Here is a 20587-nt window from a genome sequence, read left to right on the forward strand (position 1 = left end):
CACTTCATAGAACGTACCTAAAAGACCACTCAGTGATGCAGGGAACCTTTAACATAACTAATATCCGGTAATCCCCATTTCGAGTGCATAATGGGCACTCTTGGGCTCATTCTCACCTTCTCAGCTGATGGCACCTACATAAGCAAGCATTTGCAATGCAATGAGGCTCACGTTTGCTCGAGTTAAAGCTATTAGCCTTGCAAATTCCTACTTGGACTTTTCTTGCTGCATAAATAAAAAGGTAAAACAGTTGACATAAGCAAGGCAATTGAAAGCACCACGGCCGCCATGAGCTTGAGCGCGAAGGGGAGACACAAAAGGAAAAAAGTTTGCTTGCAGTTAAAAATATCGCCAAACGTGCAATTCTCCATGTAACAGGGTCGATGGGAAAGGCGGTGACGCAACTGACCCAAGGTGGGACAAACGTAAAGCATTTACCAATGATAACAAAGGATTTTTTAAAGACAAGCCCAAGAACGAGTGACAGAGATAGCCTTGCAGAGGGCGTGGTTAAAAGCCCACAGATAGTTTATAACACAATGGAGCGCTTGCACGCTCGACCTAAAAATGAGGAATATACACCGACACCTTCTCCTAGACAAAGCAGGAGGCAGAATCCTTTCTGAAGATATCTAGTCCATCTGCTTGCAGTAAAAGTCGGCATACAGGACTCTTACATCATTAGCCAAGTAAAAATGTGACTGTCAAGCTGATACACTGCTAAGAGGAATCTACAGTAACCAGGTCCCGGCCGCATCTCCCAGACCGGTCTCGCTCAACTCTAAGAGAAGGTTTGAGATGGTGCTCTACAATGGCTTCTGTCCTTTCTTTCCTGCTTTTCGCTTTGTAACCTGCATGTTCCCACACCACTTCTTTAAGGCTTATTTGTTTAATGTTTACATGCCCTCGTGCAGCTCTAACATCTTAGGGTTTTCAATTCTATTACTGTACCAATGATACGAAAATGATCTTGCTTTCCACACAATTTAACACTGCCTTTCAGTAGGATAGCACTCTTCAGCCTTGCCTCACAGAGAACATTCATATTTTATTTCAGCCAGATAGTGTCAGTTCTAGTGTTTAGCTTTTCTTCACCTACCTGATCCAATGTCTAGTGGCAACCCCCTATGGACCTGCTCCTAATCTGCCCCCGAGTCCAAAAACAGGGACTCTGACTGATCAGCTCATGTTTTAAACTATGTTATCCAAGCTATCTGGCTTCACAACTTTTCTGAACAGTTTTGCCTTCCCGCGGAACCGTTATTCCAGGCTTAACTACATCCAGACTGCAAAATGGCTGTGCGGTTTATCTGAGGCTTTCGAAAAGAACTTCACCAAATGCAGGTAATAAAACGTCCAGGAGCCCTTTTAGCTCTAGGACTTCCGTGCAATGGTTATATTCTAATTCTTCAGGCTGCACTTGACTGGCTACCTATACTCAAAGGTGCCCTTTTTCAATGCTTTCTGTATTTGCCATAAAACTAGTCTTGGCCCAGGGGCTACCTTTATTTACTTTCACCTTTTTTTTTTTTAGCTATGCACCTTCTCAAATTCTTATGGTCAAGCTCCTCTTAGCTACACAAACAGGTAATCGATCCTGCTCACTTCTAGAATCAAAATGATGGAATACGATCAAATCCTCTAAAACAGCCATCACGCAAGAATCTAAGTCTGGTAAATCGCTGAAATTCTCTTTAGTTCATTCAGCCATCTCTGACTAGTTATTCACTTAGGGCTGACTGCACAAAAACACACCAATCTCCTTGCACTAAGATACCACAATGCAGTCACTGCTCTTTTTCAATTATATTATATTATATTACCGGGACCAAAGGTCCCTCATGACTAATGAAAATAAAAAAAATCAGCATAGATATCCAATGAGTTTATATACAAATATGCAATTTATTAAGTACTGAAATTATTAACAATTTAGTAAAGCACAATTTGTGATACACAAATGAAACCAATCATATATAGAGAAGCATAATTGTCCAAACATCTCAGGCCTATCAGGCTGACATAACCAAAGGAAAAGTTTTTATGTCAAATGGTGCCGATACCTAAATTCATACACGGAAATAAAACTCAATTGTAGCATGAGTTACGGTACCGATGTCGACGTTTCGATCCCCTAAGCAATGAGCACAGGGTCATCATCAGGACTCGCATGCTGTGCCTGAGAAATGTGAATACATAATCAGCTAAAAGAAACAAGGAAAAAGAAGAGATAATCATTAAAATACCTTTACCAGGTATTTTGTTACCGAAGGTAAGTAACTTGTACTTCTGATAGAGGCTTCTAGTTGCAGATTGCTTACCTTAGAATAGCTACGCAAGCAATACCATCCTCGGAGGTAGGCTGCAAACCAAGATAATACTAGGAAGTCCCGCAGGATCGAATGACCAAAATAGCCGCCCGACGGACCTGACTGTCCACGCAGTAGTGTTTAGCAAATGTGTGAAGGGACGCCCACGTAGCTGCCTGGCAGATATCCAGGACAGGAACTCCGCATGCTAACGCGGGGGAAGCAGCAGTCGCTCTGGTGGAATGAGCACTCAAGTCCTCAGGGGGTTGCTTCTTGGCCAAAGCGTAGCACATCTTGATGCAAATAAGTACCCATCGAGAGATGGTAAGTTTTTGCACCGCCTTCCATTTCTTTGCACCCACATACCCAAAAAAGAGTTGATCGTCCACCCAGAAATCTTTAGTATGATTAAGATAGAACACCAACCCTCTTTTTGGGTCCAGACGGTGGAGTCTCTCTTCCTCACTGGCAGGTCGTTGGGGTGCATATAAAGTAGGCAGGGTGATGGACTGGCCTACATGAAAAGGAGTAACCACCTTGGGAAGGAAGCCTTAGTGTGCAACACACTTTGTCAGGGTGCACAGACAAGAATGGAGGTTTGGACGAAAGGGCCTGAAGCTCCCTCACACTTCAAGCAGAAGTGATGGCAACAAGAAAGACAGTTTTGAAGGTGACAATTCTGCATTGGCTCAAAAGGAGTACACATTAAATAAGTAAGGACAAGATTGAGGTCCCACTGAGGCATGATAAATGGAGTGGGAGGAAATAAATGGTGAGACCTTTTAGAAATCTACTTACAATAGGAGATTTAAAGAGTGAGGGCTGATCAGATAACCTAAGAAAGGCCAAAATGGCAGATAAATACCCTTTAAGGGTGCCCAAAGCAGAGCCCTGCTGGGCAAGAGAAAGAATGAACAAAAGAACCTCAGATAGAAGAGCAGAGAGGGGATCAACAGATTTGTTGGTGCACCATGCCACAAATGTATGCCAACGACAGGCGTATATCGTTTTGGTGAAGGGGCGCCTGGCTGCCAAGGTATCACCACAGACTTCGGGTCAAAGATCAAAAGTCGTCAACTGGCGCCGCTCAATCTCCACGCATGAAGGCGGAGATTGGGCAGGATCTGGTGGAGTATCGTCCCCTGCTGCTGCGACAGAAGATCAGCCCGAAGAGGCAGTCTCAGTGGAGGATCGATGGCCATACTCAATAGCACTGGATACCATACTCTCCGTGCCTAGGTCCAGAGCCACCAAGATGACTTGGGCCAAGTAATTCCTGATCTTCTTGAGAACTCTGGACAGAAGTGGTATAGGCGGAAAGGATTAAAGGAGGCCGGACCTCCATCGGAAAAAAAAAGCGTTTCCCCTTGTAAACTCCAACGTACAAAACAGCTGACATTGCGCGTTCTCTGCTGAAGCGTACAGGTCTAACCAAGGGTCTCCTCATTGCTGAAAGAGATCTTCCGCCACCTCCGGATGGAGATGCCATTCGTGATCGGCTGTGCATCAACGGTTGAGTTAGTCTGCTCTGGTGTTGAGAACCCGCCAGATGTTGAACCACCAGGGTAATGCCCTGATGTTCCAGCCATGTCCAGAGATGTAGTGCATACTGACAAAGGGTCCAGGACCCTACTCCGCCCTGTTTGTTGCAGTACCACATGGCAGTCGTATTGTCTGTGAACACCTGCACTACCTTCCCTTTGAAAGAGGGAAGAAATGCTTTCAATGCAAGCCTTTTCACTCAGATCTCCACAAGATTGATATGGAGCCTCTGATTTCCGCCTCTCCCATGTGGCCGCCCCAATCCAGAAGGGACGCATCTGTCACTATAAATAGATCTGGCTGGGGAAGGGAGAGGGATCTGCCATGGACCCAATGCGGATTCGAAAGCCACCACTGCAGGTCTTTCACAGTCCCCGCCATGATCTGGACCATGTCAGAGAGATTTCCCTGATGCTGCGCCCACTGAAACATCAAATCCCACTACAGAGCCCGCATGTGCCATCTGGCATGTGTCACTATCAGGATGCCATGAGGCCCAGCAGCCTCCAAGTCAGTCTCACCAAAACCCAAGACAGAGACTGAAAAGATCGGAATCATAGCCTGAATATCTTCAACTCGCTTTTCGGGAGGATAAGCTCGAAACTGCACTGTGTCCAGAATAGCTCAGATGAAAGAAAGCGTCTGAGAGGGAGTCTGTGTGACTTTGGCACATTTATAGTGAACCCCAGCATGTGCAGGAGGCTCACCGTAGTCTGAAGGTGGGAGACAACTTTCTGGGGAGAGTCTACCTTCAACAACCAGTCAGTCATCGAGGTAGGGGAAGACTGAGACCCCCAACCTGAGCAGATGAGCTGCAACCACCGCCATCACTTTCGTGAACAACCGAAGGGCACTGGTAAGGCCGAAGGGGAGCACGGTAAACTGATAGTGCTCGTGACCTACCACAAATCACGGGTAATGTCTGTGGGCAGGCAGCTTGGGGATGTGGAAATAAGCGTCCTGCAAGTCAAACCATCCAGTCTCCTGGGACTAAGGCAGACAGAACCTAAACCAGGATAAGCATTTAGAATTTCTCCATTTTGAGGAAGTAGTTGAGGTACCGTCGGTCTAGGATAGGACAGAAGCCCCTGTCCTTTTTCGGCACCAGAAAGTAGCGGGAATAACAACCACGACCTACTTCTGGCACAGGGACCTTCTCGATAGCTCCCGTGGCCAAGAAAGCCACAACTTCCTGGCGGAGAAGTGCCAAATGATCCCCCGGGAGTTGGCAGAGTGATGGAGGCATAGCCAGTGGGGCAGATTAGAAAGGGAGGGAGAAGCCCATTCAAACGGTATTCAAAACCAACATGTCCGTAGAGGTGGATTCCCAGTGGGGCAGGCGATGGCCAATCCTACCACCAAACTGGATGGGAGTGAGGGGACGGACTAGAAGGGTTTGGAGGCTGCAGCGGCGGTAGAGGTGTACTGGGCAGACCTCTGGTTCCCTGCCCCATGCTCACCTGGGATTCCGCGTCCCCGGCCACGCAGTAGCTGAACAGCATGGATGGCACAGTGGCTGGGTGGGGCAAGCGACAGGGAGCTCCTTCCGTTGCCACGAAAGTGGCAAAGCACGGACTGTTGGGGCAAGGGGCAGCAGAAACACCAAGGGACCGAGCCATAGCCCGGGAATCTCTCCAAGGCCGATAAAGCGACAGGAGCCATCAAAGGGCATGTCCATGAGAGTGTGTTGGACATCCCCCAAAAAAACAGAACTACGCAACCAGGCGTGGCGTCTCAAGGCCACCGTCGTGGCAACCGATCTAACCAGAGAGTCAGTCGTGTCCCGCCTACATCGGATCATGAACTTCGCCGCATCTCTCCCATCGTTGATAACTTGCGAGACGAAACCATGGGCCTCCTCCGGTATCTGCGGCAGAACTTGTGCAACCGTATCCCACCAAGAGTGGGTATAGCGGCCCAAAAGGCGTGCTGTGTTCTTCTCAAATTGTTCCAGCCTTTTTGATTCCCAATCCGGGGGTGCGGAAGGGAATGCGCCCAAGGAAGAGGAAGCCTGGATGACAAGACTCTCAGGTGTGGGGTGTTGAGACAGGAATTTAGGGTCGTTCGGGCGGGCCGATGGCAGCAGGCGATAGTCCTATTCACAGGAGCCCCTGTTTTGGGTTTGGACCAAGTACCCAAAAGGACATCGGTGAGGGCTTCATTGAATGGCAGGAGGGGCTCATATGTGGGAACCTGGCTGAAGCACATCTGTCAGGAGATCTGACCTGCCCTGAACAGTAGGCAGCTCAAGGCCAAGGACCTCAGCCGCCCTACTGACCACCATAGAATACACCACTCTGCTGTAGCCATGGTAGGAGACAGCATGCCAGCATCTGGCGAAGTGTCCAGGCCATTGGCCTTGCCCAACTCCTGTGCCCAGTCCAAATTAGGGTAATCCTGGTATTCAAAAGGATCCAGGAACCCCTCCAATCCTTCTCCAAATTCGTACCCATAAGAAAAGGGGTCCGAATCCAACCTGGTTTGAATAGGCCCCAACTAAGACAGACATTGTAAGCCAACGCCATTCCAACTCCAAGTCATCGGGGATGAGGATCGGGTCGATGTCGATTGTGGGCACAATCGAACCAGTGCTGGGGAAGGTCTCAGTGGTACGACTGGGGTCGATGCAGATCCGGAAGCAGATCCGGAAGGGACCTCGGTGGTTGGAGCCGAAGCCACCGGGGCGGACCCGAAGGTCCCCCAGGCTATAAGGTGCCGTATCAGGGTGGGCCTTACCAAAAATGAGGCGCATGGCCTCATAAATCTCCTTTAATTGGGCTGAGGTTGCTCCGGCTCCCTGAGACTCTGAGAAGCGTGGAGCGGACCCAGAAGCAGGCTCTGAAGACGGAAACCATGAGTGTCAACGCTCCTCCGGCATCTCATCAGCCAAGCGACGGGATGAAGTCGAAAGGGTGACAGGACCGCTTCGACGACTTCTTTTTACCTTAGCCCGAAGACTTAGCGGAAGAAGAATGGTGGTGGCTCCGCTAGCGATCTCGAGACCTTCCCCTCGAGCAATAGCCGGGACCTACGCTGAGTCGAGCGCCGGGCCGCCATGAGCTTAAGGGACCTCTCCCTCAAGCCTTTCGGGTGCATGGCCTGGCACTAAGAGCACGACTTCAGGTCGTGGTCACACACCAGGCACCACAAACAGACCCGATGCAGAAAAAAGGGACCAGAGTAGCAGTCTCCAGATCAGCGCGTGGCGCAGAAAGAAAAGAACTGACATCACTACGCTGAGTCGGCGTCTATGTACTACTCCCGACATCATCACAATGACTACAACGCTGGGGGGGGTGGGGGGGGGGGGGGGTCGACCAACGCCACCTACCGACGCGCAAGGGTATTGCTCAAAGAAAAATCTGATCCAGTCTGACCACTGGGGGAAATTCTAAGGCAAGGAATCTGCAACTAGATCAGATATTCAGGTTTACAATTTCAGAATCAGTTCAAATGGTTAAGGATATCTTTTTTACAACATGGGGTTTGAGGTGTGTACTCACATCAAAAAATACAATTAAAATTATGTATGCAGACAAGAAATCCTCACAAAGCCGGTCACACCCACCATGCAGGATCGGTGCAAATCATGAGGACACTTTTACGTATGCAAAGAAGTACTGTGCCCCCAGTCCGGGCACAGGAAGAGTCACACTCCAGGATCACATTCTCAAGTCAGCTTTATTGGAAATGCGTTTCAACTTTATGGACTTTTTCACAGCCTACATTTACCAAGTGCAAATCCACCATATACGTGCTCCAAAACAGTAAAAATGCCAATCAAAGCGTTTCGCCTCCTCCATGAACTTAAACAACAAACCCTGATGGGGGCTTGCAGATAGACTCCCGCAAAGGCAAGGGAGGAAGGGGACTCTATATTAAGCACAATACGAAACATATGCAAAATTATCATACAAATGCATTTTTCGCGAAGACCCCCACACCTTGACCCTTACCTTTTAATTCCTTGTAATCTACAATGTGCATATTAAACATGATTAGAGGTCAAGTGACCATATATCCTTACGTATACATTGTGTGAAAATACATTGTGGGTTGTAGAAGTTGGCTCTGTATATACTATCTCAAAGTGAGAGATAGTGTGCAGAGTTCAAGGGTTCCCCTTAGAGGTAAGATAGTGGCAAAATTAGATAATACTAATGCTCTATTTTGTGGGACCCGGGGGAGACTCTAGCAGTGCAGGCAGGGCACAGGGGGGCTTCTCTGGCCAGCCACCGACTGGGCTAGGCAGAGAGTCGGCTGATGGTCACTCCTGCACTGGAGTTCGTTTCCATTTGGTCCTGGGGGCTGCGGGTGCAGTGCTTGGTCCAGGCAGTCGCGGTCAGGGGGATCCTCTGGATCCTCTCTGCATGCGTCGTCGTGGCGTTACAGGGGGGTCGTCTCAGGTTACTCACAAGGTCACAGTCGCCTGGGAGTCCTCTCAGCAGTGTTGGTTCTCTGGAGCTCGAGCTGGGGGCGTCGATGCAGAGTGTGAAGTCTCACGCTTCCGGCGGGAAGAGTGAGGTCTTTGGAAGGTGCTAAAAAGTTACAAAGTTGTTCCTGTTTTTGAACAGTGCTGCTGTTCTCAGGAGTTTTCTTGGTCCTTCGGGTTCAGGCCAGTCCTCTGAGGCTTCAGAGGTCGCTGGTCCCTGTCGGATGCGTTGCTGTGCAGTTTCTTTGAATCTGGAGACAGGCCGGTAGGACTGGGACCAAAGCAGTTGTCTCCGCAGGGCTTTCAGGTCAGCAGCAGTCCTTCTTTGTGTAGGTTGCAGGAATCTGATTTCCTGTGTTCTGGGTCGCCCCTAAATACTAGATTTAGGGGTGTGTTTAGGTCAGGAGGGCAGTAGCCAATGGCTACTGTCCTGGAGGGTGGCTACACCCTCTTTGTGCTTCCTCCCTGAGGGGAGGGGGACACATCCCTAATCCTATTGGGAGAATCCTCCAATCTCAAGATGGAGGATTTCTAAAGGCAGGGGTCACCTCAGCCCAGGGCACCTTAGGGGCAGTCCTGACTGGTGGGTGACTCCCCCTTGTTTTTCTCATTATCTCCTCCAGTCTTGCCGCCAAAAGTGGGAGCGGTGGCTGGAGGGGCGGGCATCTCCACTAGCTGGGATGCCCTGGGGCGCTGTAACAAAGGGCATGAGGCTTTGAGGCTCACCGCCAGGTGTTCCAGTTCCTTTAGGGGGAGGTGAGAAGCACCTCCACCCAGTACAGGCTTTTTTCCTGGCACTCTCCCCATGTGGCCAGAAACTCGTCTGGTTGTGGCAGGCTGGCAGAAACTGGTCAGCTTAGCACTAGGAGTCGGACTGGTATTCAAGGGGCATCTCTAAGATGCCCTCTGGGTGCATTTTACAATAAATTCCACACTGGCATCAGTGTGAATTTATTGTGCTGAGAAGTTTGATACCAAACTTCCCAGATTTCAGTGTTGTCATTATGGAACTGTGGAGTTCGTGTTTGACAAACTCCCAGACCATATACTCTTTATGGCTACCCTGCACTTACAATGTCTAAGGTTTTGCTTAGACACTGTAGGGGCATAGTGCTCATGCACACATGCCCTCACCTGTGGTATAGTGCACCCTGCCTTAGGGCTGTAAGGCCTGCTAGAGGGGTGACTTACCTATGCCATAGGCAGTGTGAGGTGGGCATGGCACTCTGAGGGGAGTGCCATGTTGACTTAGTCATTTTTCTCCCCACCAGCACACACAAGCTGTGAGGCAGTGTGCATGTGCTGAGTGAGGGGTCCCCAGGGTGACATAAGACATGCTGCAGCTCTTCGAGACCTTCCCTGGCATCAGGGCCCTTGGTACCAGGGGTAACATTTACAAGGGACTTATCTGGGTGCCAGGGCTGTGCCAATTGTGGAAACAAAGGTACAGTTTAAGGAAAGAACAATGGTGCTGGGGCCTGGTTAGCTGGGTCCCAGCACACTTTCAATCATAACTGGCATCAACAAAAGGCAAAACGTCAGGGGTTAACCATGCCAAGGAGGCATTTCCTTGCATGGGTGATATAATATGATAGCCAAATATAAATCATCCAATCATATATATGAGGAATTATAATGCAGCCAACGTGCAGATCCCGTGACCCACGCCTTCTGATCGCCTGTATGTAACAAATCAAATTCATGAGATGATTAGAGGTCATGTGACCATACACCAAAAAGGACGTCATAAAACTAAGTATATATACACATGAATAACATATGTTCGTGTTAAGGAGTAGAATTTATGTAGGTCCTATCACGTATGGTATATAAGAGGTTTTAAGGTGCTGGTCTTTAAAGGGCCTGTTTATAAATTGGGCAAAAATTTGCCTTAAAGGATTAAGCGTGTACGACTTTAGGGACTAATAGCTTTGGCAATGCCTTTAGTGATGCTATACAGCATCGTTAAAATGTGCAGCATGGCCAAAGTTTAAAAAATAACGGCGGCCAGCCACAATACTTTGTAGGCAGACACACCTACGAGATGGCACAGGCACTTTATTTTATTTTTATTCTACTGATTCGAGGTGGATCAGTAAATTAAAATAAAATAAAAGAATAAATGTATGCACCCTGCAACAGTATTGCCTGGCCCACCTGAATAAATGATTGAATGAACTAATGACTATGGGGGAAAGCATTACATGAGGGAGAAGCACAAAAGTGAGAAAGGAGCACACAGAATGGAGGAGTTTGGCAGAGGGAAGAAAAACACAAGACAGAGCTTGCAGCACACCGCGGGTAGGGAGCAGGAGCACAAGAGAGCAATCTGAAAAAGCACATGCACTTTGATGCAGTGCCAATCTAAAAAGAAAAAAATATATCTCTCCAAGTCTGACCAGAAGAATGACAGAAGCCAGCTAATCAGAGAGATGGAAAGAAGCTATGCTCCAGGGGAGGACAAACACAAGATGGAAAAGCTGGGACACAGGAAGCAATTGAAAAAGAAACAAGCACATAAGAGTAACAAAGCCAACCAGCCGTAATCAGTGGGAGGGATGTAAACACCTTTAAGCCCACAACTGATTTGGGGCATCTGGGTTTATCTCCATTAAAAAAAAAAAAAAACTGTACATAATATTTTCTATATAAGACGTGGGGTGTTCTTAGGGTGCAGGGACAGGATTAAAGAGATCAGACATCAGGGACTCCGCTTACATATTTATAGATTCTGATAAATAAGGACTTTAAAGACCTTGACAACGCATAGCCCCAAAGACATTCAAAAGAGCAGAAACCTGAGTGATTCCTATCGCAAGAGACTTCTGTACAGCAGATGCTAGAATGTCTGTATAACAGATGCCAAAGGATTTTCTGAATGAAGTAAGCCAACAGGAACTAAGCCCCATCTACTCCAAATACAGACTGGACAGTTCAAAGAAACTGGTTTGTATACCGTAACTTTAACACTCCAGAGAAAATACACATCACGAAGAACACAGAACATATCTTAGAATGTGCTAGGATCCTTCTAAGTAAAGATTACATATGAGCTTTAAAATTAGAGGCAGAATGGAAACTCTTCTCCAAGAAAGGATAAGCCTGCGTCCTTCGCTCTTTGCAACGAATAGTGTAAGATGTGCTCTTAGCCAGGGTAGTACCCTGTTTATCAGTAAGAAACAAACAGAAGTACTCTTGCCAAGTGATACAGTATGATATCTATAAGCTATAGAGTGACACATTGACCATTCAGAATTTTACTTAAAATGTACTATTTTTCCCCTTTCTATGACTTGTCTACAGACAGACGTAACTGTCTATTGTGAGCAATACAATAAACATAGTAGCTTTGAGTCAACCCCTTAATTATTGAGTTGTTAATTGAATGGACTGGTCTACGACACCTCCCTGCTTCTTTCCCGATTCAATGGTGCTCTCCCCTATTCTGAAGAAAAGATGGGACACCCTTTAAGTACGACAGGTATGCCCAGATGCAACTCCAGTGCTCAATGCATCACTGCAATCAAGCTACAAGAAGCCCAAATAGGATGAAATTTGTCTTAGGTTTTCGGTTTTCCAGTTCAGAGAGGATCTAGCTTGACAGTTCAGAAGAGGTATTTCTACTGGAGCCAGACCACGACTAATTTGCATATTTCTAATCTGAGGTAGCACTGTGGTTAAAAAACAAATCGGGGGGTTTGGGGGAGGAGGAGAACGACTCCTCTGTGAGTAATTACCAGTGGCTGAGATTAATTTAAGCCTTCCATCAATTGTCTGTATTCTTCACTGTGAGGACCCCATAAGAAGTGCACTGACCAGAGAGAAGGTAACCAGGGATGTGATCTATCGAGCAGCCATATCCCAAGGTCTACTGCAGCGGATTTAAGGTCAGCTCTCCTACTTCTAATCTTTGTTAGAGTATTTTCGAGTACAACTTTAGGTGGTAATGCCTGAATGTACTAAGAGCATCTTAACTTTAAGAAAGTTAAAGGAAGATGAGGTCCGCGGAGCTAGGAGAAGACCAAAGGCGCAAAGGTTAAGAAAAATATTATAGTTATAACTGAGAAAAAATCTAAATGGCATCCCGAAAACAGACCAGCAGAGAACACAAAAACAAATGGTGGTATTTAACAAAAGCATAATATAAAGAATAAAAATGAGTAATGGGAAAAAAAAAAAAACAGTTGCAATCTGAGATCAAATCTCAATCCACTTTAAGAAAAGAAAAAAAACGCTATTAAATTTCGTGACAATTCAAATCTTAAAACTAAGTACATATGTCTATGAGGTACCAATAACCCAAGATGATCAACGCTTTCATAGGGACATGACTGACCTAATGAGCAACTATGTTGCATGAAAAAGGCTGAATTCATATCACCATCGTCTACGTTGATCACAACACCAAAAAAAAAAAACTAATATTACACAAGCCACAACACCGCAAACCCAAAGCACGCAAAAAATAATAGTTAACAGCCCCAACAGCTGTCCAGCAATTAAACCCATTCCGTACACGCAACCGACATTTAAAACATTTTAAATTAAAAGACCAGACTATTTGTTGAACTCACAATCTGAAACATCCAACTGCAAAACGTCATAAGGCTCTCCAACACAAAAACATTATGCATGCAAACATAACATGCTTGGGTGAGTAATCGCAATCTAAAATCTTGAGAATGTAAACCCACCCTACCCAATTTACTCACTCCGTTACTCTATAATCAATAAAGCCATCTCATGCACTGAAGTTCAAATTAAGATAAATACTGCAAACCCAAACCATAACACCAAAACCTTCTATGCTGGGCCTTAACACATTATACAACAGCCTCTAGCACTCTACATGGCAAACCCAAAACCATGCATTCAAAATGGCAATTAACACTGCACTGCAGCATGCAGTAGGAGTGTGTGAGAGAGAGACTGGCAGATCACAACAAAGTCGAACAGGAAAAAATAGATGTCTCATGAACTTGTAATTACTTCAACCAGCAATCTTTAACTGTCCAAGACAGATCGCAGCAAACAGTTTAGCCTGCAATATAAAGACTAGTGTCAAACGAAATCGACATTTCAACATAGAACAATAAAGTAAATACATATAAATATGGATTTCACAAGTATTTGGTGTGTGTAGATACAGCAAAGCTCACTTCTAATCAGCAGCTTGTTGACGCTCTCAAAATAACTTGCAGCAGCTAAGAAGCAATTTTACCCACTAATTAAACCCAATAGCTTTTGCTCTCATTTTTATTACGTAATTCAATGGTGGCATACATAGACCAGTTACGGAAAGAAAATGTAATAGCTTGTGTTTTTCAGGCTTATAATCCATTTCTTCATGTATCATAAACCTAGGCAATACTTTTGGCTAAAAGAATACCTCAAACTCAAGTTCTGCTGAAATAAATAAAACTAAAATACATACATTTCTCAGTAAAACTACTGCATAAAAGAGCAGAGCAAAACTCTAATATCACACTGATAAGCTTATTTTACCCTCCTAGTCTTTCAGAACCTTCTTACTGAATTCCTTGAAGCCTCAGTCCAATTTTAGTTGCCTTTAAGTACTCCAAATTAATTAGCACTTTTCAGACTACAATTTACTGCACTTTGCCTTTCACAGGACCTATATCGAAGATTCTATCCTGCCTACTCTGACATTTTATGTAAAGATTCTTAGTACAATTTTGCATCTTTTTTGATGATAAAATAAACCTCAATTCCTAACCTGTGATTTTCATATGTTTCAAAAGTGTCTTGCCAGCAAATGTGTTAACCATGAACTGTTCCCTCTTTTGCGGACTATTCCAAATCTAAATCCTCCCAAAGCTGAGCATGTGTCAATAAATACATTTATTTACATCCCATCAGCTAATATGTGCAATTAAGCGTCCCAATAAACAAACATATCAACAAACTAAATAAGATTATTTGTATGCACAATGGGCATAGGGAACTCACCATCTTTACATGTTTTTCCATTCTCCAGGAGACGCACGCCAGTTGGGCACGCACACTGATAATAAGGCTCCATAGGAGACATCAAACACAAGTGCGAACAGCCCCCATTCTGGGCTCCACAAGGGTTAGTAGCTGCAAATTAGAAATCACACTGGTTAAGCTTGATGTAGCACGTTGACAAAAACTTGGCAAGCAGGATACTAGCGGCAAAAAACTAAAAGAAAACCGGCATTGGCAGAAAATGCAAGAGTTATTGGCACTGGCCATGTGAATGGCTTAGCCTTGTTTAACATAGACCGAGAGCGGTCAACCACCTGCTTTAATCCAGAAACCAAAACAGAGAAGCCAGCATGGTAAATAACGTCTGTACCCAAACGGACACTTTCAATTAAAAATCAAAGGAAAAACAAGCCCGCGCAGTACCAAAAAAAAGCTAAAAACAAGCACCACCCCCAAATGACAAAAACAGAACATGAGCTTGTAGTCTTACGTCTATGTCTGCGAGCAGCAGTTGTTTTTGTTTTGAAGATCTGTTCATCTAAAATAACAGAACACATACGTTTTTGGTTTTCCTTGAACTACATGTAATAAGTAAGCTAAGAGTGTGGCCTGAGATGCTGACTTTGGAAATAGGAACTCAGGTTCCAGTCTCCGCATCAGTTCAACATCCTGCTATATTCTGGGTTAATCACTTAGGGCCATATGTACTAAAGCATTTTCCCATAGACACAGAATGGGTAAAACCCTTTGATAGACCTGGCCCTTAATTTCTTCATAGCCGCTGAACACGAGCAGGTGGGGAGGGCGTTAATGGCGTGATGGTGCTAAAGAAGAAACAGACAGTGGAATGGGGGTGAGAGAGAAAAGACCTGAAGACACCATGGAAGTAAAAAAAACGTCTAACTGCAATTCGAAAAATGTTGTCTAGATGATCAGATGCCCATGCAATTTCTTTATATAGGCATGACTTCTAGAAATGTGCGGATACGGATTGTGGAACATCACAGCACCATTAGGTGTAAAAGATGCAACAAAACTGACTTGACACAGGTGAGAAAGGACATGGCGAGGATGAGATGGAATGGTGTGCGCTGGAGAAACTGGGGAAAACACACCTTGATATGACAAAGCCTTCGCTTATTTTCAAGCTACAATGAATTTATCGACTCCTGACATACCTGCTTAGGCTCAATGATGAAGTCCCACGGGGAAGTATAAAAACGTGATTCCCTTTTCATAAGATGACTGGAATGGACTGGGTAACTTCCCTACATGTGGTCTGTTATTATTATGGCTGCACTGAACTGGGTTATAGACTAACTGAGAACAGCAGTCTAAGAGAGGCCCCGCTGATGAAGTCATAATACCCCGGTCGTCAGGAGTTGTGATGAGTGCATAGTTTGTTTTGTCTTGTCAAAAAAAAAAAAGTGTATACTCCATGGAGAATGAACGCTTGGGTCCAAAAGGGGATTATGGAAAATTACCATGTAAATGATTCAGCCCAGGCAATGAGACAGTATAAGTCCCCACTTTCTCTCTACCCTTCTCCTCCCTAACCTAGCCCCCATTTTGTGACGGAGAAGGGACTACATATGCATAGCAGGGTCTCCTTTTCTGGCAGGAAATTAATGCCCCAATCTGTAAAGATAATAGAAAGTAACTGGCCCTCATTTAGAGTTTCAAACCGAATCTTCGGCCCGGATGTGTGGCAGACCACAATTTCCGGCATTCCTTGGACAAAACCCTTGATGACGTATGGAAATGGGTACGATCTGCTGAGGCAATACGCAGTCTCCTGGGAAAGGGGACGAAGTTGACTCAAAGTGGTATTCAAAGTGAGTTCTCAGAGTTTCTCTCGCTCATTTAGGCAATAACAGGAAGTGGATTCGGTGGAAAAGAACAAGGCACCTTTTAGCGTAGTGAGTATGGGGGCATCGCTAGCATGGAAGGTGTAAGATCACGGCAGGGCCGTACTTGAGTGAGTGTGTGTTTTGGGACTATGTCTGAAAATGCAAGACCTATTAGAATTGGCAAGATACGCTGAATGACTCTGTGGTTAAATTATGCCAAAAGCATCATAGGACCTGTTTTTGGCAGGTTTTTACTACATGGTGCAATCCACAGTGGAGCAAAATGCTCGGTGTTTTGAAGGCAACGTGAGAGTAATTGTGCTGAATGAAAAACAATGTTTGAGTGGCAGCTTTAGCTGATGGTAAACATGAGGTGCGGAGGCTGCGCAACACTGAACTGTTCAGAGCGAGGAAGATATGATTGGCCAGATAATTCGTTTGGAGATACTGCAAATATGACTAATGTGATGTGACGTGAGCGACATATATTATGTCTTCTCTTGTATGTCGTCTCTGCTTGGCATGTCCATGTTTTGTGTCTTTGTATCAATTTACAGAGAGCGACTACCCTCTCCTGGACCAGGAAGCTGACATCCCCTATAACTAAGGTAAGAGTGACTAGTGTGTAAATACTCCTAAAAGAGGATTACGTTTAGTAAATCTAGAGATAATAACACTCTACTTTAGTAGAATACTAGCAGTTAGAAAGCATGTATATGGGGGTCTACTGCATGCGCTAGGTCACATCATAAGTGTTTGCAGTGAGGTGTGCTGTGTCATGTTTGATCACAGAGTGATGCTTTAGGGAACTTCTAAATTAGCAAAGGATGTTCTACAAGCTGAGACTATGTTCCTCCAGGTAGCACAAGAAATTCTTGGCACTTATTCAGGTGGGATTTTTCTGCACATAGTTTCCTTGCACTAAATAAGACAAAATAGTCGGCAAGGTTGAGTCGAGATCCATAGCCCTGAAGAATGCCGAGATCCCTTTGGGTTAATAAAAATGGGCAGAAACATGTTGGCCGTATATCAGGTGACTCACACTAGAATTCTCGAGTTATCACTTTTTACTGTTTTTTTGTTTTTGTTTTGTTTTTAACAATACCCGTGTTCCCCACTAATAAAGGTGAAACGCTGGGGTAATAAAAGGTACTTTTAGTTTAGTCAACTGGATCCAAGTTTTTATCCAGTAGTTTACTTTTTAAGAACTCCCTCCTGTGCATAGTCCATCTGGTGGTTAAGTCCACACCAGTGGCATTGTCCTACCAGGGCAGGGAAAGGAAACCGATGATGAAGCATGACACTGCTAGGTGGGTGAGGCATCCTCTCTTCCATAAAAAGAAATGACCCCACTGTGGCCTAAGACCCTGTATTTAGACCTCAAGTGGAGGCTCTTTTGTAAACAGAACCAAAATTGGGCTTCTCTGTTGTTGTAGTCACATTTGGTTGCGTCTTCTTGATTTTCTAGGGGGGTGCATGACTGCTTTTCCTCCTCCTCTCTAATCTTATGTGATTGAACAGAAAAGAAGCAACAGGGAAATGGGGGGGAGGGAGGGGGGGAGGGAAAAGAAGAAACAAGTTACCTGTACACTGTGGTTCTCCAGCATTGTTATCTTTCATATATTCACATGCTTGAATATTACCAGTCATCACAGTGGTAGTCCCATGATAATAATGACAAGCAGTGCCACCCCTATATACGGATTGGAAACCTATGAAAACTGGCTTCAACTCCAGGAGGTTGATGTGCATTCTTGTCTCTGGAGAAGACACCTGCTGTTAATCTTCAGGTTTTGAAGATGAGGCCTTCAACCTTCCAGGGTAGCATCTGTCATTATTAAAAAGTGAGGATGCGTTGGGATGGACAATAGGCCTGCAGAGTTATTTTATTTTCTTCCTCACCATGCCATTGCTAGCCTCATAGTTGGTGTAATGTTGATTAGGTCTTTCAATGTTCCTTGGGTCTTAATCCCTCGGGCATCCCATTGTTCCTACAACATTCTCATTCTGGGCCGGAATTTGGAATTAACAGACAGCAAGGAGACATCTTCCCAACATTGATTAGAACATCCAAACAGAAGTCAACTTTATTTTTGATAGGGATTCTGTTAATGATATTATGCGTTAAATTCTACAACGCTGGACAAGCTTTGGAAGATTTTGTATCTAGAACTGCCCCCAGGAACACTGACAATCTGGATACCGTTAGGTATGACTTTTTTCTGTTTAAGTTCAGACCTAAAGTTTTGAACAATTGAATACAGGCTAAAGTAGGTCTTTTTGGCAACCATGATGGAGGATCTTTGATAAGCCAGTCACCTAGGTATGGGAACACCTGGTGACAGTTCCTTCTCAGGAGTGCCATCATCGGGGGCATGCATTTTGTGAAAGCTCCGGGGGTTTATCTAACTCTCAAGGGGAGTATCCATGCTGTATTACATCTAATAACCACTTGTCTGAAGAGATGCTCTTCTAACGATTGTAGTAGGTGAAAAGTTATATTTCAGATGATGCGGTCGAGAGACCGACGACTAGTGCCTCCAAATCTTCTCTGATGACTGAAGGCCTCTTGGCCCTTTACCCCAGCCGGAAGTAGTCTACGAGCAGGCTGTCATGAGTGCAGGAAAACCAGAACAGGAGGACGCGCCTTCTCCTACCTTGCAGCCACCGCCTGGAACGCCCTTCCTTTTCACATCAGACAAACCACGTCCCTCCTCAGCTTCACAAAGGAACTGAAGACACCTCACCACTAAACATTACACTGCCCCCCCCACCGTGCCTTGAGACCCTAACGGGTGAGTAGTTGCGCTTCACAAGCACTGATTGATTGATTGATGAGTATGTCGCTGCTGGAGTCATTCTGTATTGTTGCGAGGGAGTATTGTGGACGAGAACCTTGTAGAAACTGGGGATAGCGCTGACATCTATAAATTTGGTAAGGAGCTCTGGGCATACATTTGCCTCTTCCTTTGCCTCCCTTAAAGGGCTCAATACACATTTTGCTGTTGTAATGTTTTCAAACAACGAGCAGTATAAGTGTCTGTTTTAAAAGACTGGAGGGCATCAGACATGCGTTCCAAAAAGATTTTCACTGTGAAAAGGTATCTCTAATATTTTGGCTCGCACTTCAGGAGGAAAGGGTCGGCATTAACCATCCTTGCCAGTGTAAAACTGCCACAGCTGCCATCTGTCTGAAAGCTGTTAAGGACACATTCATTGCTTCATTATTTCAGATGAAGCACTCTCAGCTTCCTTTCCTTTATCCTGTGGACAGAAATTTGAGGAAGGCTGCCTTATCTGACCACGTCTGCCCGTCATACTTTCCTAATATAGCCAGTGTGTTCGATGCTCTGATGGATGTCACCACCGCTTATCAATGTTAACCAGACGTCAGCCCTCTTTGTCCAGAGATGCCAAACATGTGGTAGAAGGATTCCTGGACCTTTTTTGGGCTGCCTGCATCACCACTGAATTTGGATGTGGCTGGCCTAACAAAGATATTGACAAATTTTCTGGCACTTTATATATTTTATGCAGTTGAGGAACAACAGCTGCGACAGAAGCATGATTCCTTATAAGTTTTGATCCTTCATCCCAAATGTGATCAACAATGCGAACTGATTTCAAAAGATTTCCTGGCTGAATCCTTAACATTTTAAAGAAAGCATTCTGTCTGCTTCACTGGCAAAGGAGGGTCAAAATGCCTAGAAGCCCATTCCAAGATCTCATGAAAGCCCCTTATGTTTCCTGGAAAGGAGCTAGCGGGCGGAGGTGTGGGAGAAGCAGACAGAGGGGCAACATAATCATCCCACGCCTCACCGGAACCTGATGGATCTTGATACTGTGTCCTTGTGTGCCGCTGACGGTGCCAAAGACAAGGAAACAATCATCTACCTGTCAAAGCAATGGTCATCTGCTTTCAATGACGAGAAAGATGCTGCTATCGCTTTTGTCTGACTCATCGATGATGTAGTCATCACTGCTAAGGCAGCTGCCTACGTGCTAGTCGACCTGTCAGTTGCAGTGCTTAATTTCTGCAAGAAGTTTTCCAGTGCTCAGCACCGGTCCTTATGATACACTTCCATATGGTGGCAGTGTCTGTGTAATTTATAGGTGAGCAGAACAGATGTGTATTAATTCAATAAACACAAAAAACGGCCAAGCCATTCTCAAAGCTTTGGGGTCTGGAAAAGTCTGAACGTTCACAGTCAAAGTGGGATAGTTAGTACTTGCGTAGGTTCTATCATTCGTAGAGCTGGCAATGGCTGGTGCAAGCTGCAGTGGCCTCCTGATGAGGGTCTTTGCTTTATTTATTTATTCCACAAATTAAGCACTGGTCAGCTACTAACGATTTGACAGCCAAAAGCCGGTCCATCGGCAATCCAAATTTTCTTCAACAAGGATTTCTTAAAGGGAATTACAGGCACTGATGTAGATGTGGAAGACCTTTTATGAGATGGCAGTGAATAAGAAACTCTCTTACT

General features: G+C 45.2%; 1 protein-coding gene across 1 annotated transcript in view; it reads right to left on the reverse strand.

The window, feature by feature from the left end:
- Positions 1-20587, reverse strand: part of LRP6 (LDL receptor related protein 6) — a 591871-nt gene that overhangs the window by 463610 nt on the left and 107674 nt on the right. Inside the window, exon 5 of the mRNA XM_069228018.1 lies at positions 14254-14385. Within this exon, the coding sequence (XP_069084119.1) occupies positions 14254-14385 (132 nt within the window). The remainder of the gene's footprint in view (positions 1-14253; positions 14386-20587) is intronic.

This window comes from Pleurodeles waltl, chromosome 4_1, assembly GCF_031143425.1.
Source record: "Pleurodeles waltl isolate 20211129_DDA chromosome 4_1, aPleWal1.hap1.20221129, whole genome shotgun sequence".
NCBI lineage: Eukaryota > Metazoa > Chordata > Amphibia > Caudata > Salamandridae > Pleurodeles > Pleurodeles waltl.